Source organism: Lemur catta, chromosome 3 (assembly GCF_020740605.2).
Source record: "Lemur catta isolate mLemCat1 chromosome 3, mLemCat1.pri, whole genome shotgun sequence".
NCBI lineage: Eukaryota > Metazoa > Chordata > Mammalia > Primates > Lemuridae > Lemur > Lemur catta.
The window spans coordinates 102,122,904-102,142,548 of record NC_059130.1 but is presented as its reverse complement, the minus strand read 5'-3'; the positions used below and the strand labels follow the sequence as shown (position 1 = coordinate 102,142,548).

Sequence of the window (19,645 nt, the reverse complement as noted above, 5' to 3'; positions counted from 1 at the left end):
AACCGTGCTCTCGGTACTGCACCCACCAGTGTGGTGTAGAGCTCTCTTGGGAGTCCACTGTGCGTCCATTTTCTCTCTTGAGAAAGCAATGTGTTCCTTTGCCTGGAAATGTGTTTTTGTCATGTCGTGTACCCGTCTCCTTTCCCTGGGGCCTGTGTCCTGCTGCAGGCCTGTGTCCTGCTGGCACTAACACTGTCTGTCTCTCCGACCTGTTTGCAGGGCTCTGGAGCTCCACAGTGGCAAAGATGAGATCTCCCTGCTGGTGGAGCAGGAATTCCTGAGCCTCACCAAAGAGCACCTCATCCTGGTCAAAGAGAGCTCAGGCGAGCTGGAGGTGCCTATTGGCCATTCTTCCGAAGGGACCAAAAACTTGGGTCCCTGCATTTTTGCACCTCCCCTGGTGACAGGCAGTAGTGAGCGCCCCAGAGCCTCCTTCAGTGCTGGTGACAAGCTCCTGGAGCAGAAGGTGGCCATGCCTGTTATCGGCCCCCGGCAAGACTGCGATTCTGCTGTGTCTACAGTCACAGGGATCCTGCGTGCTGCCAAAGTCAAGAGGGCCAAGGGGACAGAGGACAGGGGCCACAGCCTGGGTGCCTCCAACTTGGAGATCAGCAAGCTCCTGGCCCAGTTCCCGCTGAAGTCCGCGGAAGCGTCTAAGGCCCCTGACAACAAGATGGTGCTGGAGGAGACAAAAGCCATCAAGGACTTCCTGCAGAATAGCATATTCAGTGGCCCTGGGCCCAGGGAACCCACGGGGCTGGGCCCCTTCCTACTGCCGCCGCCCCTGCCGCCTCCTGCAGCCCCTGACAAGCTCCCTGAGCTCTCTGCTCAGAAGAGGCAGCTCCCAGTGTTTGCCAAGATCTGCTCCAAGCCTGAGGCTGACCCCGCCGTGGAGGGGCACAACATGATGGGTGAGTGGGGCTGGAACGGGGCTAGAGAGCTGGCCTGCCCAGAGGAGGTCCTTCCCGGGAAGCCAATCAGGGCCGCAGCATGCACATAAAGCATCTTTGTGCAAAGCAGGACAAAGCAGCCTCTCTGGTGGGCACAGCCCCCCAGGTGCAGGCTGTTCTCAGCCCCCACAGGCCTCCTTTGCTGGATGCCCCCTGTGCAGGGCACAGCTTGGGTAAGCAAACCCAGAGCCCCTGATCCCAACATGCTTGGAGAGAGAGGCAGGAACCATGCAGTAACTGGCTCAATTTTTGAATCTGCCAGGTATTCAGAGTACATTGAAAAAAGTGTTTACTCCGGCTGGGTCCAGGGTGACACTGCAACACAGGGACTCTAAGCTGGACAGGAGAGAAGGTTGATTGGCAGCTAGGGTCATTTGTGTCTAATGGAGGCACCTGTTCTGGCCATGAGGGCTGGTCCTCTCTCTGGGGCAGGGGGCGGATGTGCAAATTATCCAGGACAGTTCAGAGTGCTGGCCCTGGGATTTGTGCCCTGGGGCTCCAGGGACTTAGAAAAGGGCATTCCTATTCCTTAATTGAGGAATCCTCACTCTTCCCAAGAAATTCAGCCACCTCCCAAGTTTCATTCACCTTAACCCCAGGATCCTGCCTTTTGTTCTGATCTAGCCACTCAGACCCAGTGGTTCCAAGCAGACAGACTGGTGGCAGTGGCATTTGCCTACAGTCGGCAGTCACTAGGAGAGTAGATCACAGTCATGTCAGCCAAAAGAAAAATGACCACCGGGCCATGAGCAGGGATGGAGAACTAGAGATGCCTGTATAGGCAGGGCCCAAGTCCATCTTCCTGAGAAAATAAGAACAAGGTTGCCGTAGGGAACATTCTGTGTCCTGGAGCATTGTGGGAAGGCCCAGGGATCAGACGTGTGGACAACAAGCTTGACTCTGGGTTCTAAGAAGGCCTCTAGGAGCCAGAGGGACTTTGGGACAAGGGGATGCAGGTGTGAGAGGTTGAGGGGACCTTCCTTTCACCCTTCTCCAAGAGGGACACACGGATGCCCCCCTGTTGGTTCAGGCTGCAGGTTTGGAGGTGGTCCTGTCCCACCCACCCTCCCCACCGCTGGTGTGTGTCCGTGTACAGATGTGGGGGCAAAGGTGTGCTGAAGGGAGCTTTGCAGATGTGAGTGTATTTGCTAGGAGTGGCACATCTGAGCGTGTGCATGTGTCCATCCTGTGCGTACCTGTGTACGTGTGAGTGAGTCAGCAATGACAGGAAGGAATGTGTGTGTCTGCATACCTGCACAAAGAGGGAGCTTTGTAGATGTTTAAGGCAAATACAGGTGTGAGCGAGAGGCTGGAGGTGCACAGGTCACTGGGGAAAGGGCTGTTATTAGTGGGCACTGTTATTTTGGCACACTGGCTGGGGGCTAAAATTGGCAACTGGAGAAACTCTTGGAAGAGACTCTAGGGATATGATCTACTAAAAATATCATTTTCTCCTAAATTGGCTCAAGCTAGAGCAGGTCTTTCTTGTGCTGGGACAGCACTACGGGGGCAGGGCTCCCAAGCCACTAGGCTGGGGGTGCCAGGAGCTGGTGGGCACAGGTCCACTCCCAACAGGTAACATAAAGGCACAGGTCCTCTGATCCGGCTGCTACCCAAGAGATCCCAGGTGCCTGCCCTGTGTCCAGTGCAGTGCACAGACATCAGACAGGTGGCCACGTTTCCCATGGAGACCTCCAGGCTGAGGCAGGAGCGACTGGGGCTGGGAGCCCAAGGCTCTCTCCCCTGCTTCAACCAGAGAGCAATGCTTCAAAAAACACCAAACCAAACAGCTAGGTCAAAAGCGGTGGCTCACACCTGTAATCCAATCTCTTTGGGAGGCTGAGGTGGGAGGATTACTTGAGGTCAGGAGATCAAGAGCAGCCTGGGCAGTGTAGTGAGACCCTATCTCTACAAAAAATAAAAGTAAAAATTAGCTGGATGTGGTGGTGCATGCTTGTTGGGAGACTGAGGTAGGAAGACCACTTGGGCCCAGGAGTTGGAGGCTGCAGTGAGCTATTAGAACACCACTGCACTCTAGCCTGGGCCACAACATGAGAACTTGTCTTAAAAAAAAACAACAAATAATGAAACCAAACAACTATATATAATTTCCTCTTCATAATTAGCTTTGTTTGAAGAAAGTTCCATTGCTGAAAAACAAATGAGGGTGCAGACCACTGCTGTGGAGGACTCCAAGATGGCCCAGACAGTATCCTTGCATTGGGGGACCGAATGCTCAGTGTCTTTGGAGAGAGACCTGGTTCTGGTGCCAGTCCCATCCCTGCTCCACACTCTAGCCATGTCCAGGGTCCCTTTGATGCTTCCAGGCCTTTGCCCACAGACATCCAGGCTTGTTGAGCCTCCTTGCCCTACACTCCAGGATGTAAAGGCTTGCTGAGACCCTACTTCCTTCTGGGAAGGAAAGACCCTCTCAGACAGAAGTGGTCTCAGCCACCTTCTTCTTCCATTTTGTCCCTCTGTCACCAATTGGTGCCCATCTGCCTTGTCCTGGAGCTATTTCTGGGCACATCTCTCTCTCCTTTGTTGTGAGCTCCTGCAGGGCAGAGTCTAGCACTGACTCATACCTGTGTCCCCAGCACTCAGGTCAGGGCCTGGCACAGGCGAGTGAGCTGAATCACCTGTGAGCAACGAAACGGAAGTAGAGTCCCTGATGAGGGACCACAGTGCGTGGACCGTGTGTCTTGTAGGAGCCATGTGCTCACCGAAGGCAAGAACCGTGCCCAAGTCATCCTTGTATCCCCAGCCTGGCACTGTGGATGGTTGGAAGGAAGGAAGGGTAGAGGGAAGATTGAATGGTTGGATGGGAGGAAGGAAGGAAGGAAGTCAAAGAGAGGGACAGATGGACAGGGGGATGGATGGATGGATGAATAGACGGATGCATGAACTGGGCAGATCCGAATGGGCAGCAGTCAGGCAAGGCTTCGGGGAGAGACTAGGTCTGTATCTGGCTGAGAGAGAGTCCCCCAGAGTGGCCTGAGCCCCAGGTGTGCTACAGAGGACTCATGATTTAGTCCACAACAAAGTGCTCCTGGTATCTAGCACTTGGCCTTCCAGAGGCATTGACTCAGTTTCCTTCGTGCTGTAGAATGGAATCCTGGCACCAAGGAGCTAACCAAGGGTCGAGAGAGCCTCTTTCTCAGCCAGTGGTCCCAGAGCCGGAAGGACAGCTGTGGGGAGGAGGGTTGCAGTGGCCCAGTGGGCACCACATCCGTGACCCTGCCGACCAAGAAGCCAGCATGGCCGGCCGAGAAGAACATGCTCTATGAGTTCTTCGGGGGCACGAAGAATGCAAGCAGACAGCCGAAGCCTCGCAGCAAAGTGGAAGTGGATGGGCTGGAGCTGAAGTGTAAGCTGACCCTACCCAGGGAGGGATGGCAGAGGGAGGGGTTCCACAAACCCTCCGGGCCCCAGGGGCGACTCTGGCTCTCTTATCCATGGGCAAGTCACTGCCTTTCTCTGGGTATCCGTTTTTAAACCCATGAAATAGGGAAAGTGACTTTCTCCCTATATCCCTTACTAGGAATACAATTATTAGAGAAATGTAGTTATCTTTCAGAAATTACATGAGTATTATTAGTGATCAATTTTGAATATAGCCCTGACCTAGCATATATCATATCCTCTCAAATTGCCCAAGCCAAGAAAAAAAAAAAATCTATGCTTTAGACTATTCCTACATTAAGATTCTTTATGTCTGCTTTCTTTCCCTTGCTCCCCTGCAACTATTTTAGTCAAACCTCCTTCCTAAAAAACGATGTCAATAAGGGGGAAACTGAGGACTCATTTCTGATTCTCTAAGTCAACAGGATGTCTTAGAGAAGGGAATTATCTAGAAGTCATATCCTGAAACAACTCAATCTAATCTCATGCACTTAGACTAATCTTGAGTCACTCCACGCTGAATTATTTAATGTTTCAAAATATTAAATAATTATTCCCATATTGATACAACAACCTGTGCAAGGTTCTCAGTGTTGCCAAGTATATGTCCTTAGGGAGGGGCTGCTGGAATAATTTGATAAGAATGAACTCCAATGGCATAACAATCGTTCATGTAAAGCTGGGTTTTTCTAAAGTACTTGAAAGAATTTTGTTTTATAAGTGGGTGAAATGCAGCCCTAGCACTCTGGTTTATTATATTCCCTTGCTAAACTACCTCCTTTGCTAGTGAGTGATGGAAAGAGAAGCTCCAAGGCAGACCATGCTAGGATTTCATCCCTTCCAAATTGGCAAGGTGTAAACTCGTGTTTTCCTATAGTTGAAAATTCGCCAGAACTTGGAGGAACCCCCGCCACCCCCCGAGGTTAAAAGACCTGACCTGTGAGAACATGAACCCCTGGGACAACTGTGATGTTAAAGGCATTCTGGCCTCTCCCTGCTTCAATCATTGAATCACTTTACCTGTCCTGTGACTTACAGTTAACCCACCTGTGACCGCTGCCGACAAGAATAACCTCAAGTACGCCGGGAACGTTTTCACCCCACGCTTTGCCACAGCCTTGACCTCAGCAACCCTGAACCAGCCACTCTGGCTCAACCTGAACTATCCACCTCCGCCGGTATTCCCAAATCACTCCAACTTCCCCCAGTATCAGGTGAGCGAGTGGGCCCTGGCTCTCCCGTGGCCGTCCATGGGGTTGTGGCTGTGGATGAGGCGTGGCTTGCAGAGGGCCTGTTTCACAAAGAGCCTTCAGACTCCCTTGAATGCCTGCCCTGTACTCCAGAGGCTTCACGGGGACTGCAGGTGGCCACTATCAACATGGTAGCTTGTCGGTTATTTTTTTCATTGTGGTCATATCAGACCTACCACTTGGTACATGCACACACGCACACACATACATACACATATGCATATATGGTTCTAACTTTCCATTGTCTGAATTCCAGTTCACTCTGTCCTGTTTATTCCAGAGGCTCATTGCTAGTCTTGGCTGGTTAAGTGCTTGGGCTCCCAGGATAGGATGATGACACAGACCTTGTTTCCCACCTCCTTCCTGTGACTTCCTTTAAAGTTGGATGACATACATCCTAGATTACTTGGGACAGTCCCAGTTTAGGTCTTTTGTCCCATAATAACTATTAATGGCGTTGCCTTTCACTCTCAAGTGTCCTGATTTGGATGACAAATTAGTCGTCCCCGCCTATCCGTGATTCTGCATCTGTGAATTTAACCAACCTTGGATCAAATATATTTTTAAAAACTTAAAAATAACAATAGAACAATAAAAAATTATACAAATATACAAATTATACAAAACAATACAGTGTAACAACTGTTTACATGGCATTTACATTGTATTAGGTATTACAAGTAATCTAGAGATGATGTAAAGTGTACAGGAGAGAGGTGTGCGTGGGTTGTATGCAAATACTATGGTATTTTAAATCAGGGACTTGAGCATCTGTGGATTTTGGTATCCACAGGATGGGGCTGGGGGCCTGGAACCAATCCTTTGAGGACACCAAGGGATGACTGTATACAGCCACATCCAAGCAGTCTGAGCTTGTACCCGCTGAAGGCTTGGCATGCATTCTTGGTCTTGGGCTCATAGCTAAAAGGGAATTAGTGGCCAGACACAAAGGGACGGTGAAGCTCTTGTAGCAGGGCTGGAAATTTTACTCACAGAACTTATTTATGCAGGGAAAATGCAGTTTCTTTATTTTGTCGATTTAACTTAATATCCCTTAAGACCTACTGCCCACTGGGTAGAAGGAGGGAAAAATTAAATAAATGTCCACTCTGGTTTAAACCTTAGTCCAATCCAATAACTTAAAACAGTTCCTTTAGGTAGTACTCAGGTTTTTTTTTCCAAAAAGATGTTCAGCGTCCAGGACTTCCCCGTCCTCTGTTCCCCTTGCTGGCTGCTCTCCAGAATGGCGTGAGGTTGTGCAGGGAAAGGCAGGAGCTCAAACTTGCACGTCCAGGGTCCTGGCAGTCTGCTGCCCCAGCCTCGTCTGGCAGAGGCTGGACTGAGGAAGTAGAGGAGGAAATAACTTCCGACACTCGGCTTGTCGCGCCGCTCTGTCCCTTCCCCTCTCTCCACCCCTTGGGGCCCTAAGAACCTGTCCTTTCCAGCAGAGCAGCAAGGCGTAGGGCATAGGTCCTATGCAGCAGGGTCCTCTCTAATCCGTATAAAGAGTCTCTGAGCTGGTCCACCAGGCTTAGCTCCTGAATTTAGTTTAGTTTTCAGGGCTTTTGGTTGTTTGCTAAAGAAAACTAGTACCCAGCCCTTTCCCACGCTTTCTCACGCCTTCTGTCCCTGGGTGATCTAAGGGGACATTAGCGCATATCAGTTTGATATTAGTGCTGTGTTATCCATGCACAGTAGTCTGGGGAGAAATGTCTGGTTCGTTGATTCACCGACTCCTTCGCCGCTATGTTTCTACTCTTGCATTTTTGTGTTTGCTTATTCGCTGTTCATGTATGCACCCACTCACGGATTTACTCATTTCTATTTCTCTATTTACCATTCATTTAAGTAATTTAAGAAACCTCTGCTCCACACTTACTATAGGCAGACCATTGTGCTAGACAAGGGGATTCGAAGATGACTAACGCTGAGGGTGGTGGTGCACGCCTGTGGTCTCAGCTACTGGGGAGGCTGAGTAGGAGGATTGCTTCGAGTCCAACTTGGGCAACATGGTAAAACCCCCTCATCCCTCCCACCCCTCAAAAAAAGGTAACTAAGAAAGAAACTTGGAGTCAAATGCAAGTTCAGGTATAAATCAGAGACCAGCTATATGTACTTCCAACTCTAAAAGAGAAACAGTTGCCTAATTTTATTTAGTATAAACTGATTCACTCTAAAATGCACTCGCAGAGGTCACCATGTAAAGCTGATTTGCAGTGGTTTGCTTTATTAAGTAGGGATAGCATCTCTTTGCTGTGTTCATTTCTTCTGACTCGACTTTTGGGAGTGAGTGAGATTTGGACCCATCATTTCCTGAGCGTGAACATCCTCCGTCTTCAGACATACTGATGTTTACACTGGAGGCTGACTAGGTTCCCAGGCTTCCAGGCAGAAGCAGTGAAAGGACCCTGGCTGGTAGGGCCCTCTGGGTTCTATGAGGCAGTTTAGGCCCAGAACGGGCCCAGCTGGAGTTGGCTGTAGATGGCGATAGCCCTCCAGGTGGTAAGGAAGGATAACATAATTTACCTTGTCCCAGCTTCGCATGGTCTCATAGTGCTGCCCAGCTTCAAGACAGCTGACCACGGGGCCTGAGGTCATAGAAAGAAGGAAGGTGTTGAAATCAGTGGACTTGGGTTTAAAGGTTCTACTGCTTCCAAGCTGGGCCTCAGGCAAGTTAGTTAACTGCTCTGAGCCTGGCTTCCTCGTTTGCGAAATGGGTTTGTAGTAATTACAGCAGCATGTGCTGATTCGGTTGTGAGGATTAATTGAGTCCACGGACAGGAAGAAACTCTGTAAAATTTAAACTGTGATAGAAATGTTGGTCTTTATTATTATTCAGCCCCGATCTTCCAAGGAAATGGGGTCAGGGAGCTCCGCAGACCTTGAGGGGACAGAGAGGAGAAATGGGGAACAGTCTCTCCTGGTCTCTTCCCGGCTTAGCATGAGGAATAAAGATGAGGTTCCAAATTCAATTTACTCAGAGATCTGGGTGGAAGGACTCAGAGACGTGGAAGACAATGTCCCCAACCCTGAGGAGCTTCAGAGGCCCCTGGGCTGCTTGGCATAAAGGGACTTTGCTCCCAATTAGGGAGGGAGGGTGTATGGGAAGAGGCTGTGGCCTCCAGCAAAGAGTGAATGCTTATTTACCCTTGCTTGTGTTTTACAAAATTGCAATTCTAACAACTAGAAATGCCCTTAAAGTCATGCAGTGTTGCTTGTACTAATGAGTGTGGCACCATCTCCTGAAAATCCACCCCAGGACCGAGCAGGGCTGGGCAGCTGTTTGTCTCCCACAGCCCCTTGGGCAGCCCAGCACAAGCAGATGTGGGGGCGGTGGAGCCCGCAGTTCTTTGGCCTGGGCAAGTCGGCTGTGGAAGGCAGAGTGCTAATGGGGTTGAGAGGGGGTGAGACAGAAGAGGGACACTTAGCAACCTGCCCAGTGGCCTTGGAGTCACTGAGGGCTGGGAGCAGCCAAGGCAACCCCGTCAGTCTGACTTCTCCGTCCAGGTTCAAGCCAAGGCTGGGGTTGTAGGGACCCGTAACAGAGAGAGGCTGCAGGGCTTGGAGTCGAGGGAGCAGGTGAAGGGTTGGTGGAAGTGGGGGTGTCCCGTGCACGGGAGCAGAGAGGGGCTCAGAGAGGATGTGCACCCTTGGGGACCTGGAAAGCTGGGAGACTTCCCAGCAGACTCCATCTCAGGGATTCCATAGGCCGTGAGGGAATCTTCAAGGGTACAGTGTCAGCCGTCAACACGTTGATCACCGGCACAAGCCGAGCCAAGAATGAAGGCAGCATCTTGGGTGTGGAATCCTCTGAGAAGATGTCCTGGGCTGAGTGGCGCCACATCCTAAGGGGTGACTCTGGATTGGCAGAGTCTGAGACTGGAGAGGTCAGCCCGTGACCCCGTCCACAGCAGCAGTTCTGTGTGTGTGTGTGTCTATGTGTGGACACATGGACACCCCAAGGCCACCCCAGACAGAATTGGAAATGAAATGTCCATTTCCCACCTGGCTGGGCTGGACATCTCAAGGGAGGTGGCAGTAGGAGACAACAAACACACCATGGGCACTGTTCTAAGGTCTTTAGACGCATTAACTCATTTATCCTCACACCAGCCCTCACCATAAGCTACAGACACAGGCGTGTGCACGGCTGTGCAGACACACAGCAGCAGAAACTGGAACTAACACACCTGGGTTCACAGTCTCATGTTTGTATGTAGAAACACACAGCTACGTAGGCACAGATGCTAACACCCGTGCACATGTACTTAAATAAACACGGATGCAAACCCACACACATACACACGCAGGTGTACGTGGACACCTGTGTCTTAGGGCAGGAATGGTGTTTGGGGACAGGCATTTAGAAAAGGTCTGTAGACAGCAACAAAGGTAACATGGCCACCCTGACAGGCTTTGCAGGCCCGAACACGCATCGTTTTATAGACAAGAACAGAGAAGCTCAGAGAGGGGAAGAGACTTGCCCAAAGTCACAGAGCCACTGAGGTGGGGACCTGGGATTCAAGAGGCAGCCGGACTCCTGAAGCTCCTATCTTACACACTCCGGCAGGCCGTGACGCCTGCTAATGAGGCTTCCCGAGTGGCCTGACTGTGCCTGTCCTGTCTGATTCCAGTGGCCTCTGCAGCCGTGGGTCTGGCCAGCAGTGTGAGGGGACGGACTCAGCCCTGTCTGGAGGTCCGGGCGTGCGGCCGGAGGCTGAGCTGAGTGCCCGCTGCTCTCTGCGGGGAGCCCTTTGCCTGGCCGCACTGAGCCTCTCCCTTTCTCCCCAGGGCGTGTACCCGCCGCGGGCAGCGGCAAGGATGCCCTATCAGCAGCCTGTGCACCCCACGATGGGGTGTTACTCCCGACAGGTGAGTAGACAACCTCCCCTCCTCTGTCCCAGCTCCGTGAAGGCCTTTGGGAGCATCAGAGGGAGCATCTGCTCCCTGGTCTTTGTCCAGGTGGTCACCCCCTGCACCCTGCCATACTTTCTGGTCCACCATTGGCTCCAGAGTGCAGACACGCATACCAATCTGCTCGCAGAAAACACAAACCACTGTCTCTACGTGTTAACAGCTGGCATTTAACAGAGCCCTTCCTATGTGCCAGGTCCTTCTCTATAGGCTTTGACTGCGCTAATTTAATCTTTGCAACCTCCCTGGCAGGTAGGTTATAAATAGGTAAACTAAGTACAGGGAGATTAAGTAACTTGACCAGGGCTATAAAGTTAACATACAAGTGGCAGCAAATAGCCTCAGGGACACTGAATGTTTATTTTTCCACTCTTGGGCCTAGAGGTCGGCTGAGTTGGGCTGTGGGTCAGGTTCAGGGGTGTTCCACGTGTCTCTCATTCTGGGTCTGTGCTGAAGATACAGTAGACTGTTGTTCTTCCCATGGTGGGTGGCAGGGGCACCAGAGAGCAAACGGAAATACACAAAGCCTCTGAAAGCCTCAGCTCAGAACTGGTCGGCGATAAGCAACTGCTACCCACCTCCCATTGGCCAAAGCAAATCACATGGCTTTGTGCAGCATCAGTGGGGCTGGGGAGTCATATTCTTCCCATATAGGGTTGCCAGTAAAATACAGGACACCCAGTTAAATTTGAATTTCAGATAAATAAGGAAAGCAGTTTTTAGTATAAGTATATCCCAAATACTGCATGGGATATTCTTGCGCTAAAAAACTTCAAAATTTGAATTGAACTGGGTGACCTGTGTTTTTATTGGCTAAATCTGGCAACACTACTACTTCCATGGATAGGCAGGATAAATGTCTGTGGGACAGTGGCAGAAAGGCAGAATTGGGGTTTGACCTTGGGCAGTCTGGCACTCCAATCACCATGCTTTACCAGATCTTGTACACAGACACACAAAAATACAGTATCAAAATACAGAAACACACACACACAGGCAAGCAAACACAGATACAGTTATACACATGCCACCAAACTGCAGGAGATGCAGAAACAGTTGATAGACACTGAGTCTTGGGGTAAGGATGGGGTGTGAGGAAAGGAACTTAGAATGGGGGCGTAGAGGGCACCAAAGACCAACCTGCTACACCGCCAGACTGGCCTTGCACCCTCCACAAGCAGACAGACACCCCCACGCTCCGGCTCACGACCCCGCTGCCAGTCCTCTCTCCCCAGGGAGCCCCACCCTTTCCCTGCAAACTACTGCATCTCTGACCTGAAAGATGTTAGAATGTTCCAGAGGATAGGGAAGGGCCGTGGGTGTGGGCTACTTTGTCACCCAGGCAAGGATTGCTTTTTCAGTAGCAGGGGCTCTTTGCCTCCTGAGCTGGAGTTGGGATGAGCGACGGTCCGGGTCGCGAGGCCTCAGCCACATCACCTCCACCCCCTTAAGTGACAGCATCTGCCAGCTCCAAAGAGGATCTTTTTAGATAATTACATGCATATGCATGTGTGTGTGCATATATTTGAATAAAGTAATATGAAAACATGGTAAAAAATTTAAAAGCTTAGAGGCAATTGCTGTTTACTGGTTTCTTACATATCCTTCCAGTGGTATCTATTTATATGAACATTTTTATACAAATGGGGCATTCTGGGCACACTCTCCTATTGCTTTTGTCAGTGAAGAGTATATTTGGAGATGGTTTCAGAGCAGGATACAAAGCTGTATTTTATGGTTTTTATCAGTTATATGGAAACAGGGCACATTTTTAAACAAGGCTGTATGAGTTCTAGGACCTGCCTCTTCCATTTCAGTTTCTTCCCACTGTGAAGACCAGGGGTACTTTCTGCCACGCTGACCCGCAGGGGTCTGTCCTGGAAAGGCACTTCCCAGGCCCTCTCTGTGAGCTCTTGGCATGCTCTGACCTTTAGCTCATCATCCTGGGGGTTGGTGCCCACGTCCGGCATCACCAGGCCCTCCATCTCCACTGGGGGAACTACGGAAGGCCCAGGAGGGAGGGCTCAGGCTTCCAGAGAGGACACAGCAGAGAGATGCTGGTCCAGGGGACAGGCTCTGGCTCACTCTGCTGGAGTTCTGAGCACAATCCGGGCACTGCAAACATCAGCAAGTCGCCTGACTTCTCTGAACTTCAGATTCCTCATCTCCAAAATGGGTCTAATAATGATCCCATTTCACAGGGCTTTATGGAGTTTTAATGAGAGAATCCACGTGAAAGGCCTGGTGGTGCACCCCGTGCACTCAGTAAGTGCTAGTCTGTGTGGGCTTTTTATTAGATAAAGGCATGCAGGTGAGGGAGGGCTGACAGGGTGCCAGCTCCTGAGCACTTGGACTCTAGATTCTTGCTATCAAAGTGGAAATCCAGAAGCTTCCCCAGGGTGGACTGAAATGCCCCTCAGCACACCAGAGAGGAGATGTCAGCTCGCTATGAGAAAGGGCTTTCCGATAGTCGGAGCTGTCAGCAGTGGGATCCGGGGCTCATGCTGTACCGAGCGCCCCACAGTTTTAGCTGTTCAGCAGACACTCAGTGGTCTCTTCTTTCCTCCCTCCCTCCCTCCCTCCTGCCCTCTTCCCTTCCCTCTTTCTTTCTCTCCTGCATTCGTTCATTTAGTGTATTTCCTTGAGCGGCCACGGTGTGCCAGGCTCTGTCTCAGGTCTGGGGAGAGATCAGTAAACAGACAGATGAGGTCCCTGCCTTGTCAAGGGCAAGACAGAGGGAGCCCAGTACTTGGTGGGAGTTTGTTCCTGGTGGGCTCAGAAACCCCACAGAATTCCTGCATTTCCCTAGGGTTTGAGCTTTTGCCCCTTGTTTTGCCCTTTCTCCTAGACTCACACTGTCCACTATGGAAGTCATATGTGGCTATGTAAATTTAAATTAATTACAATTAAGTAAAATTCAAAATTCAGTTCCTCATTCACACTATCCACGTTGCAAGTGCTCAATAGCCACGTGTGGCTGGTGGCTGCCACATCGAGCTGTGCAGATATAGGACATCGCTGCCGCCACAGGAATTTCCACTGGGAAGGGCTGTCTTGGACTTGGAATCTGTGAGATCCTGATATAAAAGCCAGAGCCATGTTGGTCACAACAGCTTTTTTGTGGTTATAAAATCCTTGAGAATGAACAAGGGGCTTGGGGATGGTTATTGACAGAGGGGAAGCCGGGGAGAAAAGGAAGAGAATGAAAACAATATTTATTTGCTTTTATTATGTGCCTGTCTCCTTACTTATAACAACTGACTCCCTCTCCACACAATGTGTATAGTGTTTGCTCATTTTACAGATGAAGAAACTGAGGATCAGTTGCCAGGTTCACTACAGAAGCTGAGCCCTGTGCTTTTTCTGTTCCAACATGTTGCCTTTATGTACATCACAGTGACTGAGGGGCACAGGTGGCAGCTGGGGTCAAGTTCAGAGCTAAGGAATGGTGACCTTTCCCCTGTCTGCTCTCTGACCTGCAGGTGACGCCGTACAACCCACAGCAGATGGGACAGCAGATTTTCCACTCTCCCTACACCCCCCTGCTGAGCTACATCCCCTTTGTCCAGCCCAACTATCCGTACCCTCAGAGGACACCCCCGAAGATGTCTGCCAATCCCCGAGACCCTTCCCCCATGGCAGGGGACGGGCCGCAGTACCTCTTCCCGCCGGCCTATGGGTGAGTTCCCAGCCCACACTGGAAGTCTGACGGTATCCAGAAAGCTGCTAGAGGGGGAGGCAAGCGGGTTGGGCTTCCTTGTGCTTTCTTGGGACATGTGTCCCATGGTTGTGGGGAGGGACGGGCCCCATACCTGTGGCCAGTGGCTGTGTGGGTCCTGGAGGGACCTGATGGGGAGGTGAGCAGGGTTTGGGGCCCCTTTTGTCAGTCAATTGTGGGGCTACATCCTTCCAGTCTGGTTGCAGAAATGCAACTGCACAGTAAGTAGCAGGCGGACACCCCACTCCACTGGGGCAGGTGGTAGAGCACGACGCACTTGCTTTAGCCGTGAGCTTGGTGTGTAGCAGGACAAAGCCAGGAAATCTTCTGAGAGTGCTCCCGCCCCACTTCCCCCAGCTCCTTGCCCCGCTAATCTCCCGAACATCCCATTGACCTGGGGACAGACCCTGCTGAAGGGCCTTCCACTGCTCACCAGGGCTGCTCACGCCTTCCCACCGAGCACCCCAACCTGCAGAGGTGAGGGCCTCTATGTCCTGGGTGGTCTGAGAGCTTAGCAGCAAACAGCCAACACAAACTCCACATTTGAGCTGAAAATTGCACTCAAATTTTGCACGCTGTTGAGTGATAAATTTGTGTTTGTTTTAACATAACAATAAATAGCCACTCATTCCCACCTGCCAAACCTTCAGCCAGTGTTGGTGCTCCAAGCAGCAGGTGTTGCTCTGTCATCCCTGTGACTCCCAGTCTCCCAGGCACATCCTGGGGACTGGCGGCCCCAATTTGAGAAACTCAGTTTATAGGGTTAGGGCCAAACTCCTCAGTCTGACATTGATTCCCATCCGCCCTCCTCCCCGTCACAGAACCTTCACTGCAGTGTCAGCCACGGGTCCCCAAACTCCCAGCCTTTCAATCAGTGTTTTCCCCAAATGTCTTGTTAAAAGGGATAAATGCTAGAGAGTGGCTTCGTAGTCAGATCCATTTGGGAAAAGCTGTGAAAACAAAGATAAACAGATTTCTTAACTGTTGGAATTCTCCGATCATTTAATTTCCTAGGGTGTGTGGAGAATGTTCAAGAAGGTGGTCGATAGTGTTGTTTGAACGTGAAATCCACACCCTTTTTATCTCTTTCTTTTTTTCTCTCCTGCCACCCTCCCTCCCTCCCTTTCTTCCTTTTTCCTGTGGAGCGTATCACGGTGTGTTCCACCCAGCACAGCCTGGGAGTGCTGTGCTCATTCACACGGCGACTTTGAATGTAGCCTGCGGGGAGACCTGGGGGTGAGCAGGACACACTTCCTCCCTTCACACAGCTGAGAGTAGACGAGATGTGGGCACAGTAATGTTAGCGCCCTGGCAAAGCAAAGACCATCCGAGTGGCCCTGGGGACAGAGGGAGAGTCCTGGCAGGGGGAGGCTCCAGCCAGTAGCCCTGGGAGGAGGCGTTCCAGGTACTAGGAGCAAAGCCCCCATACGGGACGTGCACAGCAGGCTGGAGGCCTAGGGAGTGAAGTCATCTGGCTCAAGTGTTATTAAATAGATTTGTCCCTCAAAAAGGTGGAAAATAGGATTGGAAAAGGGAGGTGGGGATTGGATTATGAAAGGCTTTGGGCTGCTAGGCCTGGGAGTCCAGTGCAGATTTGCGTGTATCAGGGTGAATTGACGGGCTGGAGGGGAGAGAAAGGGGAGGCGAGAGAGGGTGCAGTCTGGAGGTGATGGACCCTGGAGGTGAGACCAGGGATCCAGACGCATCACCTGCAGGCCGGCGCGTTTCCCGCATTCCATGCTGTGACTGAGCTCATGGGAAGAGAGCCATGCTACAGAAGCTAGAACTGGCTGTCCCAGGAGGGAGGGTGGTCCCAAGTCTCATAGGTCTGCAGGAGGGGCTGGGGAGAGGGAGGGGGCTGGAGACTGAGGAAGGTGCAGTCGGAGAAGGGGAGGCAGCCTGGGGTGGGCCGGAGGCTGTGGAGGCAGAGAGGAGAGTGCCGAGGAAACGCTGAAGTCACGGAGTGGACCGGGGAGACCAGTGATGCAAGGGGCACGATCTGTTCACTCGGACAATATTGGTTGAGCACCTTCGACGCGCCTGGCACTGCTGCAGACACTGGCGATGCTGGAGTGAAGAAGACAGTTGTTCCTTCTCTCAAGGAGCTTTCATTCTAGGGAAGAAATAGACAATAGGAGATAAGCAAGTGGACATGGCCAGGTGCTAGGGGGAAGGGGAGAGAGGATCAAGGGACGTCTCACGCCAAGATCCAAATGGAATGAGAGGATGAGCCGTGCGTGTTTGACAGGGTCAGCACTCCAAGCAGAGAGAATGGAAAGCGCAGCGGCTCTGAGATGGGAGCACGTGGCTGGAGCACAATGAGCAGGAAAGAGTGGGTGGAACTCACTCAGAGAGGTGGCCAGGGTCAGACGGCCCTGGCCCGGTGGCATGGTAAGGAGCAGTGGAAGCCTTTTAAACCTGTGAGGACAAGTTCTAGTTTTCTGTGTCAAACAGACCACGTTGGCCAGTGTCTGAGGAACGACCATGAGGTAAGAGCTGATGGCAGGAGCTATAGGTGACCCAGCAAGGGGTGCCGGTGGCACAGACGGGGGCAGTGACCATGGGGAGGTGGGCAAAAAGGTCTGGGATGTCAGTTTCTTTGGGAGAATCGACAGGACTTGATGGTGGCTGGGTGTGGAATGAGGAAAGGAAGAGTCAAGCACGATTCCTTGGTTTTTGACCTGAGCAACTGGAGGAGTGGAGGTGCAGAAATAGAAATACCAAGGTCAAGGTGGATCTGTTTATCCCAAGTTCAGTCTTGGACACATGAAATTCGAGGTGCCTGCTAAGCAGATGAGTGGAGCCGCTGACAGGCAGATGGATGCGGGAGTCTGGAGCCCAGAGGAAACGCTGGGGCTGGTTTTCAATTTGGGAGCCGTTAGCATAGGATGATATTCGAAGGCGTGGGACGGGGTGGGAGGAGATGCCCATGGACGACATGTATGGAGGAGAGAAGATGCCCAAGGGCTGCGTCTTGGGGCACCAGCATACACAGAGGCTGGGAAGACCTGGAGGAACCAGCAGGGCTCTAAGAAGGAGGCTCTCTCGAGGTGGGAGGGAAAATGTGGAAGTGTGGGGTGCAGGGAGCCAGGTGAAGACAGCGCCTCCTGGAGGCGAGAGGGAGGGATCACAGAGTGATGAAAAGAGGACCCGGGCTCAGGCTCTGCAGGGTGGCACGCAGAGACCACTGAGCACGGCAGCGGTGGCATTGGCGGCTTACCCGGGTGCTGGATGCAGCAAGATGGAGCTGGGGCTGCACTGGCCAGGGGAGGGGGCATGGGCCTCAGCGGGGTTTAGTCTGGGAAACAAGAGGGTCAGTAGACAAGGAGGAATCAGGAGACAAAACCATGTGACGTGACGGAGGAGAGGAGAAGGAGGAGGAGGGAAGGAGGAGGAGAGCCCTCCCTGCCCTCTGCCAAGTCGGGATAACCATACGATTTATCTTCCAAGCAATAATAAATTTGAGAGTTAAAAGGAGCACAAAACATAATTACACTGGAAGCACCAGCATAGAGGCTGACCCAGGCAAACCAGGACATGTTCACCATTCCCAAGAGGCAGCTCAAGCTCCTCCCCCTCCAGGAAGCCTTTCTTGATAACTCCAGGCTGCCAAGATCGTGCCTTTCCTGGCCCTCTAGTGTATGTCCTGTCCAGACCATGCCCTTGGCAGTTGATCCAATCAGAAGTTCTCAACCTGGAGGAGCTAGATGTGTGTGTGGCAATCAGATGTGAGGTGTGTCATGAGTAATTTGTTCCTGATAATTGTTAAATACTGAAGTAGGGGTTATGGCCTTTATTTTATAAATCAGAGTGGAACCCAGGGGATCCCTATGATAACATTTCAATCATTTATCTTCCAATATGATTTTTGAAAGAGTAAAAGAGGTCAGGTCACCACTGGCATTAGTTGCATATTAAGCACCTACCTTGTGCCAGGTCCTGGGCTGGGAGCTGGCGGTAAAATGATGACTAGTCCGTGTAATGTCCCTGCTCTTGTGGAACTTGTTTTAGTGAGAAGGGAATGAAACATACCCCAAAGCCTAGCTTGTCCATAGTGGCTCACAGGGAGCAACAGATACTGTCACCAGCTGAGGCTTTACAAATCAGTGCAGCAGTCTGTTCCCGTTGCTTCTGCCCTCCCCTGCCCCCCTCTTTTTGTTTCATCCATTCATGGGAAGGTGCCGGGAACGTGAATCTCTTCTGTAATATGCATCTGCCCGGCTGCAAAGTGATTGAGAATCCCGGGATTAGACTAAAGCTAGCCATTTGCTCTGCTGCAATTATGCGGAGCACTACTCCCATTCATTCACACTGTCCTAGCAGATGGGTGAAGGAATTGCAATAGGATTCCAGAAGTGTGGGTAAATGAGTCCATCTGGAGAGGTCAGGGAAGGCTTCACAGAGGAGATGGCTTCTGACCTCTCTTTTCCAGTGTTAACAGGAGTGTGTGCCAGGGAGGAAAAGGAAAGGTGGGTATCTTTCCGCTCTTAGAGGGTGAGGCTCATGTTTTCTCAGCTCTTCCTTCCCTGAGAGTCTAGCAAAGCCCCAGGCACTCAGTGATGTGTCAAGGCTTCCCAGACGGTGTTGAAGCGAAGGGCCTGATTTAGCTTGGCTCTGGTAAGGGGAGGAAGAGCCCTGGGGTTGACCGGACCCTAAGATGGAATGCTGGGACCTGCCCCTGGGTTCTCTGATGCGCAGACTTTCCCGAGGAAGACGCGTGGTCCTCTAAGGCAGGCAGAGTGGTCACGGGCATACAGGTGAGATGCTCAGACGCAGAGAGGTTCCCTCCCTGAGGTCCTGGGCATGGCGAAAGTCTCCATAAAATGATCTTCACGGGCTCCCAGGGGCTTTCTGATCTAAGTAAGTAAGTGGCAGAAGCAGCTCTTTATTGTCCTCCAATTGTATCATTTTAATATTTCATTTTCCCAGAGCCAAAGCTTTTTGATGATGCTAAAGCTTTTAGCCTCCAAGCCTGTCAAGGTCTTCGCAGTCTTTGACAGCCACAAAATTAATACTTTATTTTTTCTAATCTCTCCCATAACATCGAGAATCTCATCATGGCACCCACCCTCCCTCTCTTGCAGGTTTGGCTCGACGTCTGGTGGGCCTGTGATGAACAGCCCCTATTTTTCCTCCAGTGGGAACGGCATAAATTTTTAAATCTCCTTCCCTTCTCCCTCCTCCTCCCTTAGCCCTTGGGTCAAGGCTAAGGGCTCTGGAATTCTGGATTCTGCAACCGCTTGGTATGAAGTTTGGAAAGCCAAGGTTCTGACCAGGCAGACAGAAAACAGCAAGACCAGATCCATCGACCGACCTGCGCTCACACGCACAGCACAGACCACCCCCCTCATATCCATGCTCGCTTTGCTAATCCACGTATGCACCTGTATTTAGCTACACGAGTGATTTTT

General features: G+C 51.4%; 1 protein-coding gene across 1 annotated transcript in view; it reads left to right on the top strand.

Annotated features, from left to right (window-relative positions):
* C3H1orf94 (chromosome 3 C1orf94 homolog) overlaps positions 1–19,394 on the top strand; it is a 37,927-nt gene extending 18,533 nt beyond the window's left edge. The window contains exons 2-7 of the mRNA XM_045548312.1: positions 220–911; positions 4,057–4,317; positions 5,391–5,566; positions 10,394–10,474; positions 13,999–14,195; positions 19,319–19,394. Of these exons, the coding sequence (XP_045404268.1) occupies positions 220–911; positions 4,057–4,317; positions 5,391–5,566; positions 10,394–10,474; positions 13,999–14,195; positions 19,319–19,394 (1,483 nt within the window). The remainder of the gene's footprint in view (positions 1–219; positions 912–4,056; positions 4,318–5,390; positions 5,567–10,393; positions 10,475–13,998; positions 14,196–19,318) is intronic.
* Positions 19,395–19,645: the final 251 nt, after the last annotated feature.